The 24,635-nt window shown below is 42.9% G+C and overlaps 1 protein-coding gene across 4 annotated transcripts in view; it reads right to left on the reverse strand.

The window, feature by feature from the left end:
* Nucleotides 1-2,948: 2,948 nt before the first annotated feature.
* LOC5569924 overlaps nt 2,949-24,635 on the reverse strand; it is a 155,247-nt gene continuing 133,560 nt past the window's right edge. For all 4 annotated transcript variants that reach the window (XM_021840151.1, XM_021840145.1, XM_001658770.2 and 1 more), the window contains 3 exons: nt 17,729-18,143; nt 4,544-5,093; nt 2,949-4,478 (listed from right to left, as the gene is read on the reverse strand). In XM_021840151.1, the coding sequence (XP_021695843.1) occupies nt 3,632-4,478; nt 4,544-5,093; nt 17,729-17,777 (1,446 nt within the window). In that variant the 5' untranslated portion in view covers nt 17,778-18,143 and the 3' untranslated portion in view covers nt 2,949-3,631. The remainder of the gene's footprint in view (nt 4,479-4,543; nt 5,094-17,728; nt 18,144-24,635) is intronic.

Consider the following 24,635-nt stretch of genomic DNA (forward strand, 5'->3'; position numbering starts at 1 on the left):
AATCGAAATCGAATCGAAATCGAATCGAAATCGAATCGAAATCGAATCGAAATCGAATCGAAATCGAATCGAAATCGAATCGAAATCGAATCGAAATCGAATCGAAATCGAATCGAAATCGAATCGAAATCGAATCGAAATCGAATCGAAATCGAATCGAAATCGAATCGAAATCGAATCGAAATCGAATCGAAATCGAATCGAAATCGAATCGAAATCGAATCGAAATCGAATCGAAATCGAATCGAAATCGAATCGAAATCGAATCGAAATCGAATCGAAATCGAATCGAAATCGAATCGAAATCGAATCGAAATCGAATCGAAATCGAATCGAAATCGAATCGAAATCGAATCGAAATCGAATCGAAATCGAATCGAAATCGAATCGAAATCGAATCGAAATCGAATCGAAATCGAATCGAAATCGAATCGAAATCGAATCGAAATCGAATCGAAATCGAATCGAAATCGAATCGAAATCGAATCGAAATCGAATCGAAATCGAATCGAAATCGAATCGAAATCGAATCGAAATCGAATCGAAATCGAATCGAAATCGAATCGAAATCGAATCGAAATCGAATCGAAATCGAATCGAAATCGAATCGAAATCGAATCGAAATCGAATCGAAATCGAATCGAAATCGAATCGAAATCGAATCGAAATCGAATCGAAATCGAATCGAAATCGAATCGAAATCGAATCGAAATCGAATCGAAATCGAATCGAAATCGAATCGAAATCGAATCGAAATCGAATCGAAATCGAATCGAAATCGAATCGAAATCGAATCGAAATCGAATCGAAATCGAATCGAAATCGAATCGAAATCGAATCGAAATCGAATCGAAATCGAATCGAAATCGAATCGAAATCGAATCGAAATCGAATCGAAATCGAATCGAAATCGAATCGAAATCGAATCGAAATCGAATCGAAATCGAATCGAAATCGAATCGAAATCGAATCGAAATCGAATCGAAATCGAATCGAAATCGAATCGAAATCGAATCGAAATCGAATCGAAATCGAATCGAAATCGAATCGAAATCGAATCGAAATCGAATCGAAATCGAATCGAATCGAATCGAATCGAAATCGAATCGAATCGAATCGAATCGAATCAATCGAATCGAATCCAATCCAATCCAATCCAATCCAATCCAATCCAATCCAATCCAATCCAATCCAATCCAATCCAATCCAATCCAATCCAATCCAATCCAATCCAATCCAATCCAATCCAATCAATCCAATCCAATCCAATCCAATCCAATCCAATCCAATCCAATCCAATCCAATCCAATCCAATCCAATCCAATCCAATCCAATCCAATCCAATCCAATCCAATCCAATCCAATCCAATCCAATCCAATCCAATCCAATCCAATCCAATCCAATCCAATCCAATCCAATCCAATCCAATCCAATCCAATCCAATCCAATCCAATCCAATCCAATCCAATCCAATCCAATCCAATCCAATCCAATCCAATCAATCCAATCCAATCCAATCCAATCCAATCCAATCCAATCCAATCCAATCCAATCCAATCCAATCCAATCCAATCCAATCCAATCCAATCCAATCCAATCCAATCCAATCCAATCCAATCCAATCCAATCCAATCCAATCCAATCCAATCCAATCCAATCCAATCCAATCCAATCCAATCCAATCCAATCCAATCCAATCCAATCCAATCCAATCCAATCCAATCCAATCCAATCCAATCCAATCCAATCCAATCCAATCCAATCCAATCCAATCCAATCCAATCCAATCCAATCCAATCCAATCCAATCCAATCCAATCCAATCCAATCCAATCCAATCCAATCCAATCCAATCCAATCCAATCCAATCCAATCCAATCCAATCCAATCCAATCCAATCCAATCCAATCCAATCCAATCCAATCCAATCCAATCCAATCCAATCCAATCCAATCCAATCCAATCCAATCCAATCCAATCCAATCCAATCCAATCCAATCCAATCCAATCCAATCCAATCCAATCCAATCCAATCCAATCCAATCCAATCCATCCAATCCAATCCAATCCAATCCAATCCAATCCAATCCAATCCAATCCAATCCAATCCAATCCAATCCAATCCAATCCAATCCAATCCAATCCAATCCAATCCAATCCAATCCAATCCAATCCAATCCAATCCAATCCAATCCAATCCAATCCAATCCAATCCAATCCAATCCAATCCAATCCAATCCAATCCAATCCAATCCAATCCAATCCAATCCAATCCAATCCAATCCAATCCAATCCAATCCAATCCAATCCAATCTATGTTCCGGACAATCCAATAAAGGTTTGTCTTCAGTTAATATTATTTTGTTCTTCTTCATCAACCTTTGAGTAGAAATCTTTAAATGTGCAAACGGAACTAACGCTGAAAAATTTCGTATTAAACTGGCTTAAGTTTAGCTTAATACAAAATCATAATTCAGATTTAACTAACTAAAAGCAGTATCATTTTGACTATCCCTTCAAAAAGAACGAATTAGGATAGCACCATTTCTACTCGAATCGATTGCAAGGAATGTTCGAGCAAGGACAAATTTTGGCATCAATTAGAATTTTTTGAGTGTGCTGAATTCCGACCTGCTCCAAAATAAATTTTATTATTGGGATGTCGCATTTAGTGTGTAAAAGAAAGAAAAAACATCAACAGATGGCGCAGCGCATCTGCTTCATAAACTGATAGCAGATGGCGGCACACTCGAATATATTTCAGATGCAGGTGGCAGCACCGGTTTCGATGAAAGTGACATCTCGTGCTAGATTTTTTCGATAATATACACACTGCGGGTGTCTTAATGAAGATCGAGTAATACGAATCGAAAACTTTTCATTTGTTCACAGTTGATTAAGAGCGCAAGCCAGGATATTTCGGCATGAACAGACCTTTTCTCCGAACAAACGCTTCAACTTACCATAGTTATATTCACAAAATATTGGAATCGGAAAAGTTGTACCATTTGCCATTGCGGTTGGTTCCCTATCCTACTTCTTTGTCTTGCTGCCAGAAATTTAGCACTTTTTAATATGACGTGCACACTTATCAGATAATTTCCTCTTAGCATTTAAGTACTTCGGTTATTCCTCCAAAAAGTACCGTAATTGTTAGGGATTTGAATTACTTTTTTTGCAGACTCAATACGTATGTTTTGCACATAATAATGTTTACACAGGTCATCAACAATATCCACTCGACTAAATTTAAACTGTTAATAAATATAATACGTTCTCTTCTAGCTTGTGGTAGCTGCTTTTTTCTAAATCACATCTTTTCTTTCTTTCAAAATGAGCAGCCGATTGGGCGACGTCGCTAGTCGTATAAAATAGATCATAAGAATAGGTAAAATTATTTGGAATGCTGCAACTAAGGAACTCATTTAACAAAGAATACCCTCATAGCACTACTCTAAAACTGAGTAACGATATGTCTTACGGAATGTCTAGGCTAGTTAATCAATCGAACAATACAGTAGACTATCATTCATACTAAGGGACGGCATGTGACGGAATGATTGCAATCGAGAAATAGACCTTCTAATCTAGGAAAATTAATGCGTATCAGTTTGTAGAAGTACACCTCTACCTACAGCTTCGTGTGCTTGACGTTGTCGGTCCAGTAGTTCTGAATGGTCATCGCCTCCAGCGAGTTCAGGAACGAATCATTGTCCAAGCTGTACATCTCGTCCGAATTGTCCCGGATCGTGCTGTCGTCGATGTATCCGCTCGAGTCCGGTTCGCTGAGCGCCTGGGGCTTGTTCAGATAGAGATACCTCCGGTACAGAATGATCAACGCAGCGGAAAGCCCCGTGAGAAGCCCCAGCGATGCCAGACATATCCCGGAGATGGCCCCCACGTTGAGCCGTTGCTGACTTCGTGAGCTGCGTCTGTAGTCGTCCTCCTCCAGGGGATGGTCCTGATCATCAATTCCCTCCTGTAGGTCCTGCGTGGAGAAAGCTATCGCCCGCGATATGTAACTGCTCGCATTTGGATTCGGATTGCCATTGCTCACGAAGTCCCGGAAGTCGGATGAGAGAATTTTCCCTATCCGCCGATCGCTAGCAACGATCGAGTCCGTTCCGGAGCTGTCGCTATGGCTATCGGGAATGTCCCGCTCACTACTGCTACTACTATTACTATCTTCACTACTGCTAGAACTAAAACTAATGCTACTGATGTTTCTGGAGTCACTGGACACCGACAACTGCGGAGGATCGGGAACAGCCTGCTCTGGGAACGTCCCGTTCTCCAGAGGTACTTCCTCGGGGATATTCGCATCGGTGACATTACCGCTGCCCTCTTCCGGTTCGACATCTGCTGGATGGTCTGGGTTCGGTTCCATGGGCTCCGTAGAATTCTCGACGGCAGTTAACATCAGCGTATCCACCAGGCGACTTCCACGTTCCGGCATCCGAAGAGATGTCCTCTGTTCCCTAAAACGGTACAAGAAATCGATTCAGTATCCGACAAGTTCAGGTGATCTCCCCACCAAGCTTACTCCTTTTCAAGTCCCCGATTGTAGTTCTTCAACTTCAACGTGGTGATGTTCTGTTCATTGCGCGAGAAGATCGTCCCGTTCTTCTTCAACCTTCCGGAACCGACTACAGCTGCCGGAACCGTAGTCGTCGATGACGACGTCAACGATCCAGCGTCACCATCACCACCGTCCGTCCTCGCAAATCTGGTCACATCCGGTCCAAAGTCCGTTCCGGCCAGGCTTCCACTGGCGAACGTGTCGTCGATGTCCTGCGGCATCGGTTCCGGAATAACCGCAATACTGTTCATCGTCGGTGCCGGTCCGTTGGAACTGGAGAGCAGTCCGCTAGATGCCGCAGCCATTGGCGGCAGCGAAGATATGAATGGCAAGGAACCTCCCGCCGGTTTGGCATTGGACAAGGCGGAACCTGACGACCCGGATGATGATGGCGAGGCAAGTTCACCAGCCCGTTTCAGATATGTGGATTTGTTGCTGTTTTCCTCCAGCTTGGCGGACAGCTTGACCGGGTAGGAATCGACGGAGCTTAGCGGGGTGCACTCGATTAGAACCACTGGAATGGGAGAAGAGATGGGATTATTAAATAAGTGCGCTTTGTACTGTCGTGGCTTCCTGCTGAAAAGGGATTACGAACGTTTCTACGGAATACGTGCTTCCTTCCAAGGTTGAAATGAAAAATGTTGAAAATTGCATCGAAATGAGTAAGTTTAGAATTCAGTAAGCTTTAAACAAATTTTCAGAGCAGTAAATCGAAGCACTTTTTAGCTCAAGTTTTCTGATTCAATCTAGGAAAAAAAGAGTTGCGCCAATCGTGGTCAGTTGTTCTGTATTCTGAAGATATTGGCAGGAGATCTTGAACTTCATTTAAGATTTCAAGGTTTTGTTTCAAGTCGCAAAAAAGGAGACTGTCGCGTTTTGTCGGAGTCTCTTAACAATCGCGAACTTCTTCGCAAACATCTTGAAGAGAAGATGTACATATTTTTTTACTTATTACGACAAAACTCAACGTGTGTTCAAGGTCGTCCTGAAAGATCTCTCAAGTGACTATAAGTCACCTGAAGAAATCAAAAATGGAATAAACGATTTACTAGGATTTATTTCAGTCCAACATTTTCATTATGAAAAAGAGAACCAAATCAAGAATTCGTTGGAAGGTTTTTTTTAAGAATATTATTTGTTTCACTTTATAAAAGTGATCTAAATAATATTGGAGCTTTAGAACGAACCAAACTTATTTTTGATGTTAGTTCGATATGGAAACATTTACAGAAACCTGGAGGAAATTTCCAAAACCCCGCTCAGCGTCGTCGGTACCAAAAGTGAGGTCATAGTACTAAAAATTGCCATATGAATGCTAAATGCATGATTTGCGGAGGTTCTTCTCACGCTTAGAACGCCTGTCATGTGGAGGAAGATAACAAAATTTCACCAATACCATGTGTAAAGGTTCGAATCAACCATCAGCGCCCCCAACGTAGACTGCCCGACATACAAACTTGAAGTGAATCGTTGAGGCTCGTACCAGGCATATGAATGGCGGGTGCAGGTCGTTAGACCGAATGTCGTTAGGACAAAGGCCATTAGGCCGAATGCCGTCAGGCCGAAAAGGTTGTTAGGCCGAAATAATATTTCATCATTGACTTCTATTTTAAATGGCTAACACATTCATTTCTTCTTTTGATCAAAGGCTGTTTTTCTAGTTATATTTCACAGCGAATATTTTGTGCTTCAAGTGCTAACAATTCATTCGACCTGAAAATTCATTGGTCGGCTTCTACGTAATGCAAATTATCCTAACCTTAACCTGTTAGTAACCGTTCCGACCTTACGGTTCATTAGAACTGTCCATTGGCCAGTTTCGACCCAATGACCCTTTCGGTTTTACGGCATTTGGCCTTAGGGCCTTTGGCGTAACGACAATCGGCCTAACGGCATTCGGTCTAACGGGATATAACCATTAATGGCAACGTTTTTCGTAGCCGTAATTCCCCAGATTTTGCCAAAATTGTACAGTTGAATTATGCCGTATAATGGAGTTCCTGCACAAGTTCCTGTGGAGCTTCCTGCAGGAGTTACTTATGGGCGGACAATCAATCGATGGAACCATACTATGAAAAAACACGGGAAATCCGGGTTGAAATAAGCTTTGCACAACCGCGTACTCTTACAACGTGTTTTTTTTTTTTTATTTAAACGATGTCAACTCAACTACAGCTGTCTAAGTATAGTGTTGTTTCTTTCAGGGGTGGATTCGCGTATGCGCCTAGCGTAACATTTAATAAGGGCTAACACTCGAAAGGTTGTGCACAACGAAACTGGTGCAAATATCTCCTTGAAATCGGACCCGAATCGCTGACTGCATCCTTGCGCCACGAGTCTGGCCTTCATTCGCTCGACCTTTCCGTCCGCGTCCTATTTCCTCTTGCTACCAACAACGTTGCTAGCAGGTGGTGGGTCTACAAGCTCCCATGTATCGTTGCACACTATCGACTCGTAGTCAGCATACATGGCTGCTATCCACTCATCTTTCTCCGCACAGCTGTCCGCTTGCTCGTACGAAGTCGGCTCGTCGTCCACCATTGCCATGCTAACGAAATAGTTCTCGAACCTTGCTGACAATACTCCTCTCGTGGAGCGACGTGGATGCTCATTCCATCTCCGCTGGATTCCATCTCCCGGGACAAGGACGTGCTCTTTGCCGTAATACAGTTTCTCAGATGATTCATACCCAACCATGTCTTCTTCTTCCTCAGGTTAAGCCACAGGTGCCGCCTTACGCGGCGTGATGGGAACCGGCATTGGTTCCAACTCCACGGTCGATTCGGTAGCTTCCGACTTTGGCTACGTGTCGCGTTCACTGTCCATTCGTCAGCCCTCGAGGAACTTCTCGTCTCGGCTAATCGTGATCCGTCCTGATACCATAACCATCCAACAGTCGATAAGCTTTGTGTTCGTTGGAGTATCCTACAAACACCAACTTACGTGCTTTGGGTTCCATCTTCTTGCGCGTCTCGGCTGAAATATGCACCCAGGCGTCACAGCCGAAAATCCGAAAGTGCTCGTACGATGGATGTCTTCCGTACCACTTCTCATAGGGACTCATTCCGATGGATCTTGATGGTACTCGATTGTATGTAGGTAGCGGTTAGGATCACCTCCTCCCAATACGTTCGGTCCAGTTTTGCCTTCAACAGCATGCAGAGGGCCATCTCTTTCAGGTATCAGTTGCGCCTCTCTACTACGCCATTCTGCCATTCACTAAGCCTTCAGTTAACAAGTAATCCAGCAAATTCTTGCTGATAAAATCACCTCCACCATCGGACTGCAGCACCTTCGATGTCGATCGGTTTGCCTCTATCGGTCACACCAACGATAGTGCCACGGCCGGTTCCGGCCACGTCAGCTCGCTCGCCATCAGCCAACATCACGCTCGTTCCACCAGTTTTCTCCAGTACGGTGAAAAACTTACGGTTTCCCGTAATATGCTGAGAAGCACCACTATCGATGTACCAGCTCGAAGGCTCATCCTGTCCCACCATCAATGCCAGTGGTCCCTCGGAAACTACTTACGCTTACTTGGCTTCCGTCTCATCCAGCTTCGTTGGCTTCACTGCTGACTCGACAGCTGCAGCATTCGGGCAATCTCTCTTCAGGTGCCCCATTTGTTTACATTGGAAGCAAGAACGTGTCTCCGTTTGTTTACTTCCACTATCAGCGATCCACGATGATCCACTCGCAGCGCATGTCCACAGCTCGAAGTTTTTCTGCCTCCGCTAATAGCTTCGTCTTGACCAGTTGAAGCGTCAACTCTTCCCGTGGCCGCTGTTCCAATGTCGTCGCCAGATAGTCATAGGGGTCCGGCAGAGAACACAACAACATTGCCGCTTGTAGCTTCTCCGGGATTTCATCGCCGACATCTGCGACACTTTGCACCAAATCCGAAAAGTATGCAAATGCTGCTCCATATTCTCCTGTTCCTTCAATTCCTTGTGGTAGTTTTTCAGGGCATCCCAAGCTGCCTTCGCCGTCGCACAATTTTGCACCAAACTTGTCTGGTCGTCTTCCACGCAGAGCCCAATCGTCACCCGAGCTTTTGCATTCGCTTTCGGCCACGCCTCCATTACTGGGTTTATTGGAGCTTAGGAAATAACGTGTCACGTCTCCTCTCGGATAAGCAGCATCTCCATCTTAAACTTCCACGACTGATAGTTGTGGTTGTTTAGCTTCTGCATTGCAAACCTCTGCGAATCTGCCATTTTGCTGCTTGCAGGAGCTCACCAGCCGATGCACGATGCCACGAACAATCGACCGAAAAACGAACCGTTCCGTAACTTTTTCTTGCGAACGAACCGATTTTTACAATCGCGAACTAGCCTGGGCCCATAACCTATAAGCGGACAATCAACCGACGGAACCGAACTAAAATCCGGGTTGAAATAAGCTTTGTACGACCGCGTACTCTTACAATGTGTTTTTTTTTTATTTAAACGATTTCAGCTCAACTGAAACAGTCAAAGTAGGGTTTCAATGCTAGTAATGGACCCCTTAGTAGCTTAAATTCATTCTAGATGCTTTTCCGCAATGATATCTCAGACGCATATACGTTTTGTGGAGTCTAACAACAAATTCAATGTCTTTACTTCATAGTTCGTCTATGAAACATACAAAATCATTCGATTTTTCCAGCGAAATATGCATTTGAAAAACTGTTGTCCGAATGCCTATTATGGACCCCGGGAGGGTCCATAATAGGATTGTTTACAAATTTGACGTTGCGTATTATGGACCCTCCATTTGATTCCCATGTAATCCGGCTCGCTGCCGACGAGCCTATTATGGACCCACCTGGAAATACGTATTATGGACCCTCTTGTGTGGTTTCATTTACAAAACTGTTCAAATATCTGTATTTATGCGTCTCAAACCAAATATTTTGCCTGAAACTGCTGACTAACAATGTAATCGAAGTTCCCCCGGTGGATTTTCATAGGAATAAGGTTGCTTTGAGTGTTAATTTTATGTTTTTCTGTAGGGGGTCCATAATACGCAAAGGGTCCATAACCGGCATTGACTCCCTATAGTGTTGTTTCACTTAGGGGTGGATTCGCGTATGCGCCTAGCTAGCGTAACATTCAATAAGGGCGCAATATTCCTCTGGAAGGTCGTCTAACAGTTTCTCTCGATGTTCTTGTAGGAGTTACTCTGGAAGTTCCGGTAAGAGTTCCACTGGAAGTTCCTGTATGAATTCCTCCGGAAGTTCCTGTAGGAGTTTCGCTGGAAGTTCCTTTAGGAATTCATCTGGAAGTTCCTAGAGGAGTTCCTTTGGAATTCGCTCCGAAAGTTCCGGTACGTATTCCTCTGAAAGTACATGTAGAAGTTCCTATGGACGTTCCTATAAGAGTTCTGGAAGTTCCTGTAGAAATTGCTATCTTATTTCCTATAGGAGTTCCTGTAAGAGTTCTTCTGGAAGTTCCTGTAAGAGTTATTCTGGAAGTTCCTGTAAGATCATCCAAAGTTCCTGAACGAGTTCCTCAAGAAGATACTGCAGAAGTTCGCACGGAAGTTCCTATAGTAATTTTTCCGAAAGTTTCTGTATGAGTTCCTTGAGAAGTTCCTGCAGAAGCTCCTCCAAAACTTCCCGTAGGAGTTCCTCCAGAAGTTCCGGTAGGAGTTCTTCCGGAAATTCCTGTAGCAATTTCTTCAGGAGTTTCTGTAGTAGTTTCCTTCAAAAGTTCCAGTCAGTGTTCCTCTGGATGTTCTTGTATGAGTTTCTCCGGAAGTATATGAGGGACTGCCACTGATAATTCCTCCAGAAGTTCATGTAGAAGTACCTTCGAAAGTTCCTGAAGGAGTTCTTATGAAAGTTCCTATAGGAGTTCCTCCAGAAGTTCCTGTAAAAGTTCATCTGGAAGTTCCTGTAGGAGCTACTCTAAAAATTCACGAAGGCAGAAATTCTAGAAGACCATCCAGAATTTCTGTAGGAGTTCATTTGGAAGATCCTGAAGGAATTCCTCAAAAAGATACCGTAAAAGTTCCTATAGTAGTTTCCCCGAATCTTTCTGTATGAGTTCCTTCAGAAGTTCCTGTAGCAGTTCATCCGGAAGTTTCCGTAGGAGTTCCTTTGGTAATTATGGTAGGAGTTCTTCCGGAAATTCCTGTAGCAATTTCTTCAGGAGTTTCTGTAGTAGTTTCCTTCAAAAGTTCCAGTCAGTGTTCCTCTGAATGTTCTTGTATGAGTTTCTCCGGAAGTATATGAGGGACTGTCACTGATAATTACTCCGGAAGTTCATGTAGAACTACCTTCGGAAGTTCCTGAAGGAGTTCTTCTGAAAGTTCCTATAGGAGATCCTCCAGAAGTTCCTGTAAAAGTTCCTCTGGAAGTTCCTGTAGGAGCTACTCTGAAAATTCACGGAGGCAGAAATTCTAGAAGACCATCCAGAGTTTCTGTAGGAGTTCATTCGGAAGTTCCTGAAGGAGTTCCTCAAAAAGATACTGTAGAAGTGCCTACAGAAGTTCCTATAGTAGTTTCCCCGAATCTTTCTGTATGAGTTCCTCCAGAAGTTTCTGTAGCAGTTCATCCGGAAGTTTCCGTAGGAGTTCCTTTGGTAATTATGGTAGGATTTCTTCCAGAAATTCCTGTAGGAGTTCCTTCGGGAGTTTCTGTTGTAGTTCCTCCAAAAGTTACTGTCAGTGTTCCTTTGGGTGTTGTCGTATAAGTTTCTCCGGTAGCATATAAGGGAGTATCACTGATAATTCCTCCGAAAGATCTCGCGGAAGATAATTCGGAAGTTCCTGTAGGAGTTATTCTCACAGTCGGAAGTTACAGAAGATCCTCCAGAGTTCCTTCATAAGTTTCTACCAAAAATTGCTGTAGGAGTTTACTCGGAGGTTCCTCAAGGAGTTCCTACAGAAATCCATCTAAAAGTTCCTCTATAGGAGTTCTCCCGAAAGATCTTCTTGGATTTTTTCGGAAGATCCTCTAGGAGTTTTTCTGGAAGTTGCGGTAGAGTTTGTTCCGAAAGGTTATATACGGGATCTTCCGGAAGTTTCTCTTGAAATTCTTCCGGAAAGTTTTCATAAAGTTCCTCTCAAAGTTTCTGCCGGTATTCCTTCACTAGTTCCTCAGGAAACTCCTTTAGGAGTTATTTCGGAAACTCTTTTGTGAGTTTCTCCAGAAGTTTCCCCAGGATTTTCTATGGAAGTTGCGCTAGGAAAGCTCTTTGAGTTCCGCAACGAATTCATCTAGAAGTCCCCCTGAGAGTTGCTGTAGAAGTTCACCAAGGAGTTTCTGCAGGAGTATTGTATAAGATTTCTTCTGATAGTTCCTCTGAAAGCTCTTCTGAAAGTTTTCTTCAGAGTTCCGCTGCATTTTTCCCAGGATTTACTTCAGAAGTTCCTACAAGAGTTTCTCCAGATGTTACCCTAATAGATCTTCCTGAAGTTTTTCCATAAATTTGGAAGTTTGACAAAGAGTTCCTCCAGATATTTTGCAAAATCTGGAGCTCCGCCGGAAATTTCTTTAGGATTTATTCAGAAAGTTTCTCAAAGCGATCCTTTGGAAGCTCCCCTAAGAGTACCTTTGCAAGTTATATTAAGAGTGCCTCTAGAAATTCTTCTGGGTTCCCCACGAATACCTTCAGAAGTTCATTTAGAAATTGTTTCAGATCTCCAGAATCTTCGAGCTGTTAAGTGGAATATATATGAATAAAAAAAACAAATTTAGTACTATACCATTGAATTTTATAGTACTTAAATCGTTGCTCTTGATGTTCCGCAAGGTTTCATTCGAAAGTTCCACTAGAAGTTCCTCCGCAAGATATGCCAAAAATTCTTCTGGATGTTAGGGGTCATCCAATAATTACGAAAGAGTTTAGGGGGGGAGCGGGGGGGGTCTGAGATGTCTAACGCGCCATGCAAATTATTTTAAAATTTGATACAAAAATCTTATCAGGGGGGGAGGTGGTGTCGAAAAACCGCCAAAATTGTTCTACGTAATTAATGGATCGCCCCTTAACCTATGTGTTTCCTAGTCATTCTCATTAAGAGTTTGGAGTTCTTCCAGATGTTCCTCAGGAAGTTTCGCTAGGAGTTCCTCCACAAGATTTCCCAGGATTTCCTCCAGAAGTTGACCCATCAGTTTTTTCGCCGGTTTCGCAAAGAGTTCCTCCGTTCCTATGGAAGTTCCTTTAGGTGTTCGAAAGTACATCTAGTACTTCCTACGGAAGTTGCTCTGGGAATTCGTTTTTAAATTCCTCTAGAAGTTTCTCCGAAACTTTTTGTGATTTTGTCTGGGATTTGCACCTTAAGAAATTCTCAATCAAATTCTTGTACGAAATTCTAAGGGAATTCGTAAATAATTTATAAGGGAATTCTTGGTTGAATTCACAAAGAAATTCCCGAAGGAACTCCTTAAAAAGTTCCCTGAAGAAGTTCATGCCAGATATCACCTACTCTTTCCTTAAAAAAATCAGAATCCCTGGATGAACTGTGGGAATAATTCCCTGAAGACCTTTGGGAGATACTAAAGGAATTTTCAGGCGAGTTTCTGGAGAAATTCACCAAAAAATCATGAAAAGTTGTGAGGAACTTCCAAGATTATTACTCGACAATTTTTTTTTTGAAAAATTTCCAATGGTTTTCAAGTATAGAAATTACATAGAATCATAAAATTTCCGATGAAGTTTTTGAAAGAATTCTTAGATAAGGTTGTGCGGAATACATGTAAGAATTCTCGGAGCAATATTTCATAGAATCTCTGGAGGAGGAATTCTGCAAGAAGCATTTCCGTAGTAATCCCTGGAAAAATTTCCGAAGTACATAAAGTCGTTCCTTTGGAAGTTACTCTGGATTCGTTTGGAAAATCCTCTAGGAGTTCCTCCGAAATATCTTGTGATTTGCTTTGAGATTTTCACCTGAAGATTTTGTCAGGCGAGTCTTTGTTCAAAATTCCAGGGGAAATCTGAACGAATTTATGAAGAGAATTCTGGAATGAACTCACATGGAAATTTTTGGTGTAATTTCTTGAGAAAATTTCTAAAAAAATCCTGCAGGATATCTCCCACCCGTTTCTGAGAAAAAAAAAAAACCTAAATTCATGGATGAATTTTGGGAATAATTCCCTGAATATCCTTTGGAGTTATTCTTTACAGGAATTCCTAAGGTAGTTTCCTTATGTACTTCTCACGTTATTCCTTGAAATGCCCTTAAATGATCCACCGAACAAATCTAAAAGGAGTTTCCAGGAAAGTTTCTGGAGATTTATTCTAGAAAAACCCAATAAATCTATCTACCAACCTTGATACCTTGATGGCTACAGCGTAGCATCACGCCATTGCCGGGCGTATTGTAGAGCTCCATCTTCGTCGGTCTTGGGCGAAACTTCTCCAGTTGCCCCGAACGTTTAGGGTCGCCAGGTCCTCTTCCACTGCGTACAGCCAGCGTATTCATGGTCTTTCCCGAAGCCGCTGACCTCTACCTGGTTCCCTGCTGAATATTATTTTCGCAATTCTTTCTTCCGACATTCGCACTAAGTGATCAGCCCACTGAAGTCTGCCGTATTTTACACGATTGATAATATTCGCATCTTTGTACTCTTGATACAACTCGTGATTCATGCGTCTGCGCCACACACCATTTTCGAGTTTCCCACCGAGTATTGTCCGCAGCACTTTACGCTCGAAAACACCGAGAGCTTTCCGGTCTGACTCTTTCAACGTCCACGTTTCGTGCCCGTAGAGAGCCACCGGAAGAATCAATGTTTTATACAGGGCGAATTTTGTTTCGGTTTGCAAGCTGCGGGACATAAGCTGGTTACGTAGTCCGTAAAAGGCCCTATTCGCAGCCGCAACACGTCTTTTCACTTCGCGGGAAACGTCATTGTCACATGTCACAAGTGTTCCAAGGTAAACAAATTCTTCAACAACTTCAAACACATCAAACACTACCTCAGCACCTACACCACCATGCCTGACTCTATCTCTACCTGCAACCATGTACTTCGTCTTGGTAGAATTGATGGTCAGGCCTATCCTCGCTGTCTCCCTCTTCAGAGGCACGAAGGCCTCTTACACTGACCTGCGATCGATTCCAATCAGGTCTATATCGTCCGCAATGCCAAGGAGCATGAGCGACCTTGTGATAATAGTGCCATTTCTTTGCACGCCAGATCTCATAATAGCACCCTCAAGTGCAATGTTGAACAGTAAATTCGAAAGTGCGTCTCCCTGCTTCAATCCGTCTAATGTCACGAACGAGGTTGACACCTCGTCTGCGATCCGAACACTTGATTTCGAACCATCCAGTGTAGCACGTATCAGCCTAATAAGTTTCGCCGGAAAACCATTTTCAGACATTATCTGCCAAAGCTCATTTCATTGCACTGAGTCGTACGCCGCCTTGAAATCAATAAACAGATGGTGCGTCTGCTAGTTATACTCCCGGAATTTGTCTAGGATCATTCGCAAGTTAAACATCTGGTCCGTTGTCGAACGGCCCTCACGAAAACCAGCTTGGTATTCGCCGACGAAGGACTCCTCGAGCGGTCTCAGTCTGTTAAACAGGATGCGCGACAGAATTTTGTACGCCGAATTCAGCAGGGTAATTCCTCTGTAATTGGTACACTCCAGTCTGTGCCCTTTCTTGTAGATAGGGCGGATGAGGCATCCAACCAGCCGGTGGGCAATTCTTCGTCCTCCCATACCTTCAGAAGTACTCGGTGGATCGACTGGTAAAGCTGCTCGCTTCCGTGCTTGAGAAGCTCGACCGGGATCTCGTCCTTCCCAGCAGCCTTACAGTTCTTCAGCTCGCTGATAGCCTTTTTAACCTCTCCTATGGTCGGTGGGTCCACAGCTTGATCGTCATCATCTATGTTCATCCTGTTCCTCGCTACATTTCCATTCTCACCGTTCAACAATTGCTGAAAGTGCTCCTTCCACCTGGCAGCCACCGCCGTTTTATCGGTCAGCAAATTCCTTTCTCGGTCATTGCACATGCGGGCACTGGTACGGTATTGTGCCGCGCACCATTGACCGTTGCATAAAATCTCCGCATATCATTCCGGTTCATGCTTTATTGTGCGTCAGCTACCACACTTTCTTCTTGCTGCCTTTTCTTTCTGCGGTGGATTCGCTTTTCTTCGGCTCTCGCTGCCCTGTACCGCTCTCTGTTCTGTCGGGTACCGGCCACAAGCATACGGCTTCTGGCGATATTCTTCATGTCTGTCACCCTCTGGCATTCTTCATCGAACCAGTCGTTCCGTCTTCGTCGTTGACCAGTGCCGATCACTTCCCGCGCCGTTGTTGTCACAGCTTCGTGGATAGGGTCCCACAGGCTGTCGACGTCTCCAGCAACGTTGACTCTTCCCAACTTCTCGTCTAGTTGCTGACGGTGCTGCGCAGCTACCCCATCAGTCGACAAGCGTTGTATATTGAAGCGTAGCGTTCTGTGTGTTGCGGAACTCGTGACGCTGGATAACCGCGCCCGAATTTTAGCTACAACGAGATAATGATCCGAGTCGATATTAGGGCCTCGGAAGGTCCTGACATCAATGACATCTGAGAAATGTCGCCCATCAACCAGCACGTGGTCTATTTGGGAGCAGGCATCGCCGCTCGTGTGTTGCCAGGTGTGTTTGCGGATATTCTTTCGCGCGAAGTATGTACTGCTGATTGCCATCCCTCTAGCAGCAGCGAAGGTTACTAGCCGCAGGCCATTATCTTTGGTAACGGAATGAAGGCTTTCCATTCCAATGACGGGTCGGAAGAAATCTTCTTTCCCGATCTGCGCATTTGCGTCGCCGATGACTATCTTGACGTCTTGTTTTGGGCCTTATCCGTAGCTCTCATAGAACTCATGCTGCATGTCATCGGGCTTATCGTTCGTTGGCGCATATATGCTGATCAGGCTGTAGTTGAAGAGCTTGCCCTTCATTCTCAACACACAGATTCGGTCGCTTACCGGTTTCCACCGAATAATTCGCTTCATCTGCTTCCCAATCACTATGAAGCCAACCCCACGTTCTGCTCTGTCGCCACCGCTTTAGTAGATGTGGTACTTGAATGAAGTGTGGGCGATGGGGTCCACCGCTCGGAATTCGCGTTCTCCGGTTATCGGCCAGCGTATTTCCTGGATAGCTGCCACGTTCACGCCGACATTCCGCAGTTCACGAGCCAGGAGCCCAACACGCACGGGTTCATTCAAAGTTCTCACGTTCCAAGATCCAACTTTCCAATCGTTGTCCTTTATTCGTTGCCGGGTCTGTTGCCGTAAAATCAATCCGTTTGCTCTACTTTTGCCTTTCTTGGTTGGTGAAGAGTCTTCGATAGGCTACCTAACCAGGGTTGCGCTACCTACATCGTGCTAGAGGGACTGCCTCCTCGATGCTGACACGATACAGCATCGTCCGCTTGTTCTTTACATGATGACCACGGTCATAGCCATCACAACCATCCACCTTTATCAGGGCTTTGGACCTGTAGCTCTGGTTTTCAATAGTTTCAAATTCTTTCGGACATGCTACTATGGTGAGCCGTCATGCGCTAGCGGTGTTCAATAAATCTATCTATCACTACAGAAATTACTAAGAGAATTCTTTATGGAATCTCCGAGGGAAGTTTTGAAATAATTGCTAGATAGGTTCGCGAGGAAGAATATACAATTGTTAGAATAATAAAAAAAACATCTGTCAAATCGTTATTTTTCAGAACTCCATGTACGAAAGAGTTCTGGTATTTCTAAAGGCACTATTTTGGGACCAATATTTTAACATCTGAGTTACCTCAGGAATGTCAAAAATCTTTGTTTACGGATGGCACAAGCCTTTCCGCCAAAGGACGACCGCTGCGTGTTATCTGTAGTAGATTGCAAAAAAGATTGGATATTTGTCTTGACACTTGCAAAAATGGTAGACATGATTAACGATGAGAGAGGTTCCAATAATTTGCTTAGATGAAAATGACTTTCCAGGGCTCATGCTAGATAAAAATTCAATGTAACAAATATGTACAATGTCTATATGTATTTATTTATCGAGACTTTGTCTTAAGAACAAGCTTTTTGTCTTCAAACTGATTTTCAGGCCAGCCATGTTGTATGCTGTACTAATATGGACTAGCTGTTATAAATTATAACTTATAATACTAGGTACTAGAAAGAATGAATTATGATTACAATTATGATTATAAAGCTCACCTGCAAACACGGTAATCCAGAACCAGTGCTTCCACCAGTACTGTGTCATTTTGGCGATGGAATTGTGCCGTTTCCGGTGCACCACCACCGCCTCCACCTGACGACGTCCACCCGTGCGGCCGGAAGGCCACAGCTTGTCGTCTTCGGCTTCGAGGGTCCTCCCCTCAACTGCTTCCTGTTTCGCCACCTTTGCACTCCAACCTCCTCTCTCTCTCCAAGGGCAATTATTTTATTGGCATTATCCTCTCAACGGTCCGAAGCTCCACCACCACCGCCTCCGATAATGGCATTCAGGGCACCCGTTTGTCTCTGGTCTACCGACTATGCAGAAGCTTTCAACGAAGGTAAGGTTTTAAGGAAAGTGTCTCCGTTCGTCTTGGGCGGGAAGATTGAGACTTCGCTTTCAGGATGCAATCTGCAGGGGAGAAAAAGCAAACCGGAGATGAAAAGTTACATTAAGTGTGAAGGAAACTAAGTTTTCTTTTTAACGGAGGAAGTGAGAAACGTTTCAATTTGCAAATAAATTCGATTATGGCGTGGAAGAGAATGAGGATGACAGACCTTGTCTGACCTGAATTTGTAAGGTGAACACCGGAAAGTATGTTTTTCGTGAAGGAAAATTATTACCCTTCGGAAATGAGAACTGTAATGATAATTTGATTTTGTTTTCTAGGTTATGTCTTCTGTTCTGATTCAAATTCTGATTAAGCTGATAATACAGCCGTAGTTACTGCCCTCCGCATGTAGCGAGCATGCGACTTCTCACAACAATGAAGCGGGAGCAATCGAACCCGACATGCTCCACTGTTTCCTACACACCAGCACAATTGGGGCACGCAGGAGATTCTGAGTGCCCGAACCTATGCAGGTACTGTCTATAGCAACCATGTCCTGACAGAAACTGCGTCAGGTAAAAGTTAAGTTCCTCATGGTTTCTTTAACACCATTCTGATACATTTGGTCCATCTACCTTTAGCGGAATTATCTCATTCCTGCTTCCAACCTCTGAGCGTTGCTTCTATACACGCGTTGCGGACTCCGCTGGTACCTCTTTGGTTGAAGCATTCAACATCTTCCTTGATGATGAGCCCGATGAACGTTATCCCGATGCAAGCAGCCTGTTTAGATACCGTTCGTTATGCACTTGCTACTCTTCAGCACATGATCCTGTACGTGCTTTAAACCGCTAGATGATTTCACAAATCATCTGCCATAGGTAATCTGGTTGAGATTTCTAAAATCTAATTTAAATTAAATTGCAACAATGTCCTCTGATCGAAAGCTCGACAATCCTTCAAACCCCACAACGTTGAATCGATCAATTGATCAAGCTGACGTTCACCGTTGCGTCGTCTCGCCCCCAGAATTGATTCGCTATTGCAAAATTCAAATTTCAAAAATCGATTTTCCGAACAGAGAGAGACACTCGAACGTACGAGAAATATGGAAACAACAATCAAACGTCCGTGAGCAGTTGTAACCTTCCTCCGCGTCGCATCATCCACACCGAGTCGGACAGAGTGGATGGAGAAGATTTTTCTCCACCAAGCGCCACCGCCACCGGCGTCGATTTGCGTGGATCGTTTCCCATGATTGATTGCATCATCGCGCCATCATCACCAACAACAAAAAAAGGGATTTTCTTTTTCAATTTGGTGATGCTGATGTTTAGTGGCACTGAGCGGTGAAGGTTTTACATCCCGAGCAGCGAATTACAACAGATTTGAAACAGATTTTGTTACTAAGTTAGCACAATTCTTACAGAGTATGCGATTGATGTGTATTAGGGTGCCAAATCGAATTTAAAAAAAAATTACTCAAAAGTTTTGTCTCCTCGAAAAAAGTCCCCATGCAAAATTTGAGCTCAATCGGACTTCATTAAGTGGACCCCCAAAGCGGTCAAAGTTTGGCTTTTTTGACCCATGAAAAATCTCCCAAGGGGGGTACATGAAATTTCCGAAATCGAAATTTTTTTTGATGCCAGATGTCTTAGAAATGCATGAAACGTCGAGATCTGGTGCTATTTGGAATTTTTTTTTTGAAAAAATCGACCTTTTGGGACTTGGTTAATTTTTGAGTTGGGGGAGTGAATTAAATTTGAAATGAACGATTTGAATTCAATTGCTGAGAAATTCAAGACAATAGTATTGAAACATATCCTATATCATTGTTGATCACTGAAAGCATATTACATATGATATTTCATTAGGAGGGTTCATTTACTTTTCATTAGGGTGGTCCTTTTTGTTAAAAAATAAAAAAAAATAAAAAATAGAATTTTAATTGAATATTGAAGACAATAGTATTGGAACATCTCTCACATTATCGTAAGCCATTTTCTACATTTAATATGTGGTATTTTATTAGGGTGGTTCACTTATTTTCCATTAGGGTGGGCCTTTCTGTCGAAAAATCATAATTTGATGGGATATTAAAAACATTTCAAGAATATTTTCAGAGTTCCTGCAGCAATTCCTACGGAGCTCCTGCAGGAATTTTTCCAGACTTCCTCTGAAAAATCATCAAGAGTTCAGTCGGGAATTCCTCCAGAGTTACTCCGAGCATACCCCCAAGAATTTCTTCGGAATTTCTACAAGATTAACTTCGGAGTTTCTGCAGGACTTCCTTCGGAGTTTCTCCAGGGATAATTTTTGAGTTTTTCCAGGAATTCCTTCGGTGTTCCTTTAAACGTTCCTCCAGGAATTCCTTAAGAGTTCCTCTGGGAATTTCTCCAAGAATATTTTGAGAGTTCCTGCCGCAATTCCTACGGAGTTCCTGCCGGAATTTCTTAAGACTTCCTCTGAAAAATCCTCAAGAATTCTGCCGGGAATTCCTCCAGAGTTACTCCGAGCATACCCCCAAGAATTTCTTCGGAATTCCTTCAAGATTCACTTCTGAGTTTCTCCAGGAATAATTTTTGAGTTTTTCCAGGAATTCCTTCGGTGTTCCTTTAAACGCTCCTCCAGGAATTCTTCCAGACTTCCTCTGGAAAATTCTCAAAAGTTCTGCCGGAAATTCCTCAAGAGGTACTCCGAGCATACCCCCAAGAATTATTATTTCGAATACCTCGTCGCTGGAGTGGTGTGGACTGTCCGATAATGCTGCCATTGCCACTTTTACTGATTTCACCATCCGCTCCCATGCCACTGAAATGCCACTGTGTGCGGTTGGTAAATGTAGATGCGCAGTCTTCGTTGATTGCCTGGATTTTCTGCATTTCTTCTGACAACTGGCGACTGGCTCCTACGAAATTGGTACAAAAAACAACATAAAAACATTTCTCTAAGAATATTTTCAGAGTTCCTGCAGCAATTCCTACGGAGTTCCTGCAGGAATTTTTCCAGACTTCCTCTGAAAAATCATTAAGAGTTCTGTCGGGAATTCCTCTAGAGTTACTCCGAGCATACCCCAAAGAATTTCTTCGGAATTGCTTCAAGATTTACTTCGGAGTTTCTCCAGGACTTCCTTCGGACTCCAGCTATTTTCGCAGAGGTTTATTACAGCAATTCTTTCAAGATTTTCCAGGAATTCCTCCAAGCTCCTTCAGGAATTTCTTTGGAGGTCCTCCCAGATTTTCTTTTCAATTCCTACGGAGTTCCTACCGGAATTTTTTCAGACTTCCTCTGAAAAATCCTCAAGAGTTCTGCCGGAAATTCCTCCAGAGTTACTCCGAGCATACCCACAAGAATTTCTTCGGCATTCCTTCAAGATTAACTTCGGAGTTTCTCCAGGGATAATTTTTGAGTTTTTTTCCAGGAATTCCTTCGGTGTTCTTTTAAACGTTCCTCCAGAAATTCCTTAAGAGTTCCTCTGGAAATTTTTCCAAGAATATTTTCAGAGTTCCTGCAGCATTTCCTATGGAGTTCCTGCCGGAATTTTTTCAGATTTCCTCTGAAAAATCCTCAAGAGTTCTGCCGGGAATTCCTTCAGAGTTACTCCGAGCATACCCCCAAGAATTTCTTCGGAATTCCTTCAAGATTCACTTCGGAGTCTCTCCAGGACTTCCTTCGGAGTTTTTCCAGGAATTCTTTCGGTGTTCCTTTAAAAGCTCCTCCAGGGAATTTCTCCAAGAATATTTTCAGAGTTCGTGCAGCAATTCCTACGGAGTAGGAATGTATAAAAGTCCAAACAAATCAGATGTAATTTAGGAAATATATGCGATGTAATGTACCAAAAACAACCAACATGATATTTTTTTAATATCACAATTCCTTTCCTCTCCCTTTCGTTGCTTACCTTATTGCTACTACAACCATTGCAAAATCTAACAGTACCCCATCTTAAGGGCCCCGGGGTTACAGTTCAGAGCCTTCTCACCAACCACTCTAATTTTTTTTATCTGAGCTTACACAGATGGTGCAAAACTGAATTGGAAAGGTCACTGAGGCTCAATCCTTGATCTTTGAGATGAGTGCATCTGAAATCACGAAATAACAAGCGGATTTTGTATGAGACGAGGACTCCGAACTGGTTCAGCTTAGTGAAGTGTTGCATTCCGAATGAAAACCACGCAAAACTTTTCATAAGGACCTTTCTAACAATGAGAGGCTTTCTAGAAAACTCTTTTGTTGTTAACTATGTTACCTTTACATTTTTCGTCGAACATTACACAAATATTATGTACTAGTCCACACCATAATCTTTCGGTCTGTAGACATTAAGGTTGAATTTTTACAATGACACTATAATTAAGGAAAGTGGAAGAAACTTTTGCGAGAAATCATGGTTTCAAACTATACGAAAAATGATGCACCCTAATGGGAAATGAGAGAAACTCCCTAATGAAATATGTTAACAGTGTCCTACGATGATGTCGCATATCAAATGGAACTAGAGGCGCATTAATTCAGAAGAATTTAAAGCCCCTCTAAACAAAAATGAAGACAATGGCCCACGATTATTAAAGAGGTGTTAAAATACTATTGTGCTAAAACAAGGATCAAATTCAAAATTTCTTGATTTTTTTTATTTTCGGCAAACACCAATGGAAAATAAGTGAGCCACCCTAATAAAATATCACGAATCTAATGAAGGAAATGCCCTACGATGATGAAAGAGGTGATAAAATACTATTGTTTTTAATATCTCATTCAAATTATGAATTTTCGGCAGAAAGGCCCACCCTAATGGAAAATAAGTGAACCACCCCACCACATATTAAATGTAGAAAATGGCATTTTCGAGGAGACAAATTTTTGAACCATTTTTTGAAATTCGATGGCAAAATTTTTCCCATATATTCCAATGGCACCCTAATGTGTATCGATATTCTTGGTAATCCAAGCTTTACGATCTTTAAGCGTAGGCATCTAGATGGTATTCAATTATGGTATAGACTTTTAAGCCTTGATATTGGTAAACGGAGCATCATATTGATTTGTATTTTGGGGTTATCCGACAGACGAATGAAAACATATACTCCATTTTCTTGAACACATCAGACTAAGGAACATAACCTCAAAATACCATAATCTAGTACATCATGAATGTATATATTTGTACCGATGTTCTTGGTCCTCCAGAGATTTTATGAAATATTCTTTCTTCGAGTTGTATGAGCATGTTATTATTTAGTTATTTATTTATTTATTTATTTATTTGGTTCTACATCAAATAACTTGACATAGCCTTGCCAACAATATTTCGTCAATTCACTCGGTTCATGGCCGCTCATCTCTACCCTCGATTGCGACCCACGCTTTCCAGGTCCTGGTGCACATATTTCATAACGCTGATTTTGTATGAGCCGTAACATCATGAGGACACTCACCCACCCCCTTTGGCGTTATGAAATTTATGAATAAGCCCCTGGTCAATCCACCTAGCTCGCTATGCCACACGCCTTCTTGTTCCGACCGGAACCGAAGCGAACGCCACCTTTACAGGGCTGTTGTCCGGCATTCTTGCAACATGCCCTGCGCAGCATATCCTTCCAGCTTTAGCCACCTTCAGAGTACTGGGTTCACCGTAGAGTTGGGTGAGCTCGTGGTTCATTCTTCGCCGCCGCTCACCGTTCTCGTGCACGCCGCCGAAGATCGTCCTTAGCACTCGGCGCTCGAAACCCCTAAAAGCTTGCAAGCCCTCCTCTAGCATAGGCCACGTCTCATGCCAGTAGAGCACTACCACCTTAGTAAAGTTGGTAGCTTAATAACAGTTTATTCAGCTGAAAAGGAGCTGTACCTGTTTATACTTTCCTGTTAATTAGCTGAATAAGCTTTTATTCGACTATCAATATTACTTGGGCAATCTTATGAACGTTTTGTACATCGTGCATTTGGTGCTGGGTGAATCTTTATGGACCACAGTTTCTTCTGGAGCCCATAGTAGGCACGACTTTCATTGATGATGCGCCTTTGTATTTCCCGACTAACATTGTTGTCAGCCGTCAGCAAGGTTCCGAAATAGACAAACTCGTCCACCAGCTCGAAGGCCCTGTCGTGCTCAGTTCCGCCTACTTTGTTTTAGAGGCATTCACTACCAGTCCGACTCGAGTTGCTTCGCGTTTCAGGCGGGTCAACAAATCTGCCACCGTTTCAATTTTTTCCCAATAATATCCATGTCGTCGGCGAAGCAAACAAATTGTCCGGATCTCATGAAAATCGTGCCTCGACTATCAAGTCCGGCTCTCCACATGACACCTTGCTCTCATCCGTGATCTTCACGGCTCTACACGGTTAATACTGTCGTATGCCGCCTTGAAATAGATGAACAGATAATGCGTAGGGACCTGGTACTCACGGCATTTCTGGAGCATTTTCCGCATTGAAAAGATCTGGTGCGTTGTCGAGCGGCCGCCGATGAAACCTGCTTGATACCTTCCAACGAACTCGTTTGCTATAGGTGATAGATGATAGACGGCGTTTAGGATAGTGATTTCACGACAATTTTCACATTTCAGCTTGTCGCC

The sequence above is a fragment of the Aedes aegypti genome, chromosome 1, assembly GCF_002204515.2.
Source record: "Aedes aegypti strain LVP_AGWG chromosome 1, AaegL5.0 Primary Assembly, whole genome shotgun sequence".
NCBI lineage: Eukaryota > Metazoa > Arthropoda > Insecta > Diptera > Culicidae > Aedes > Aedes aegypti.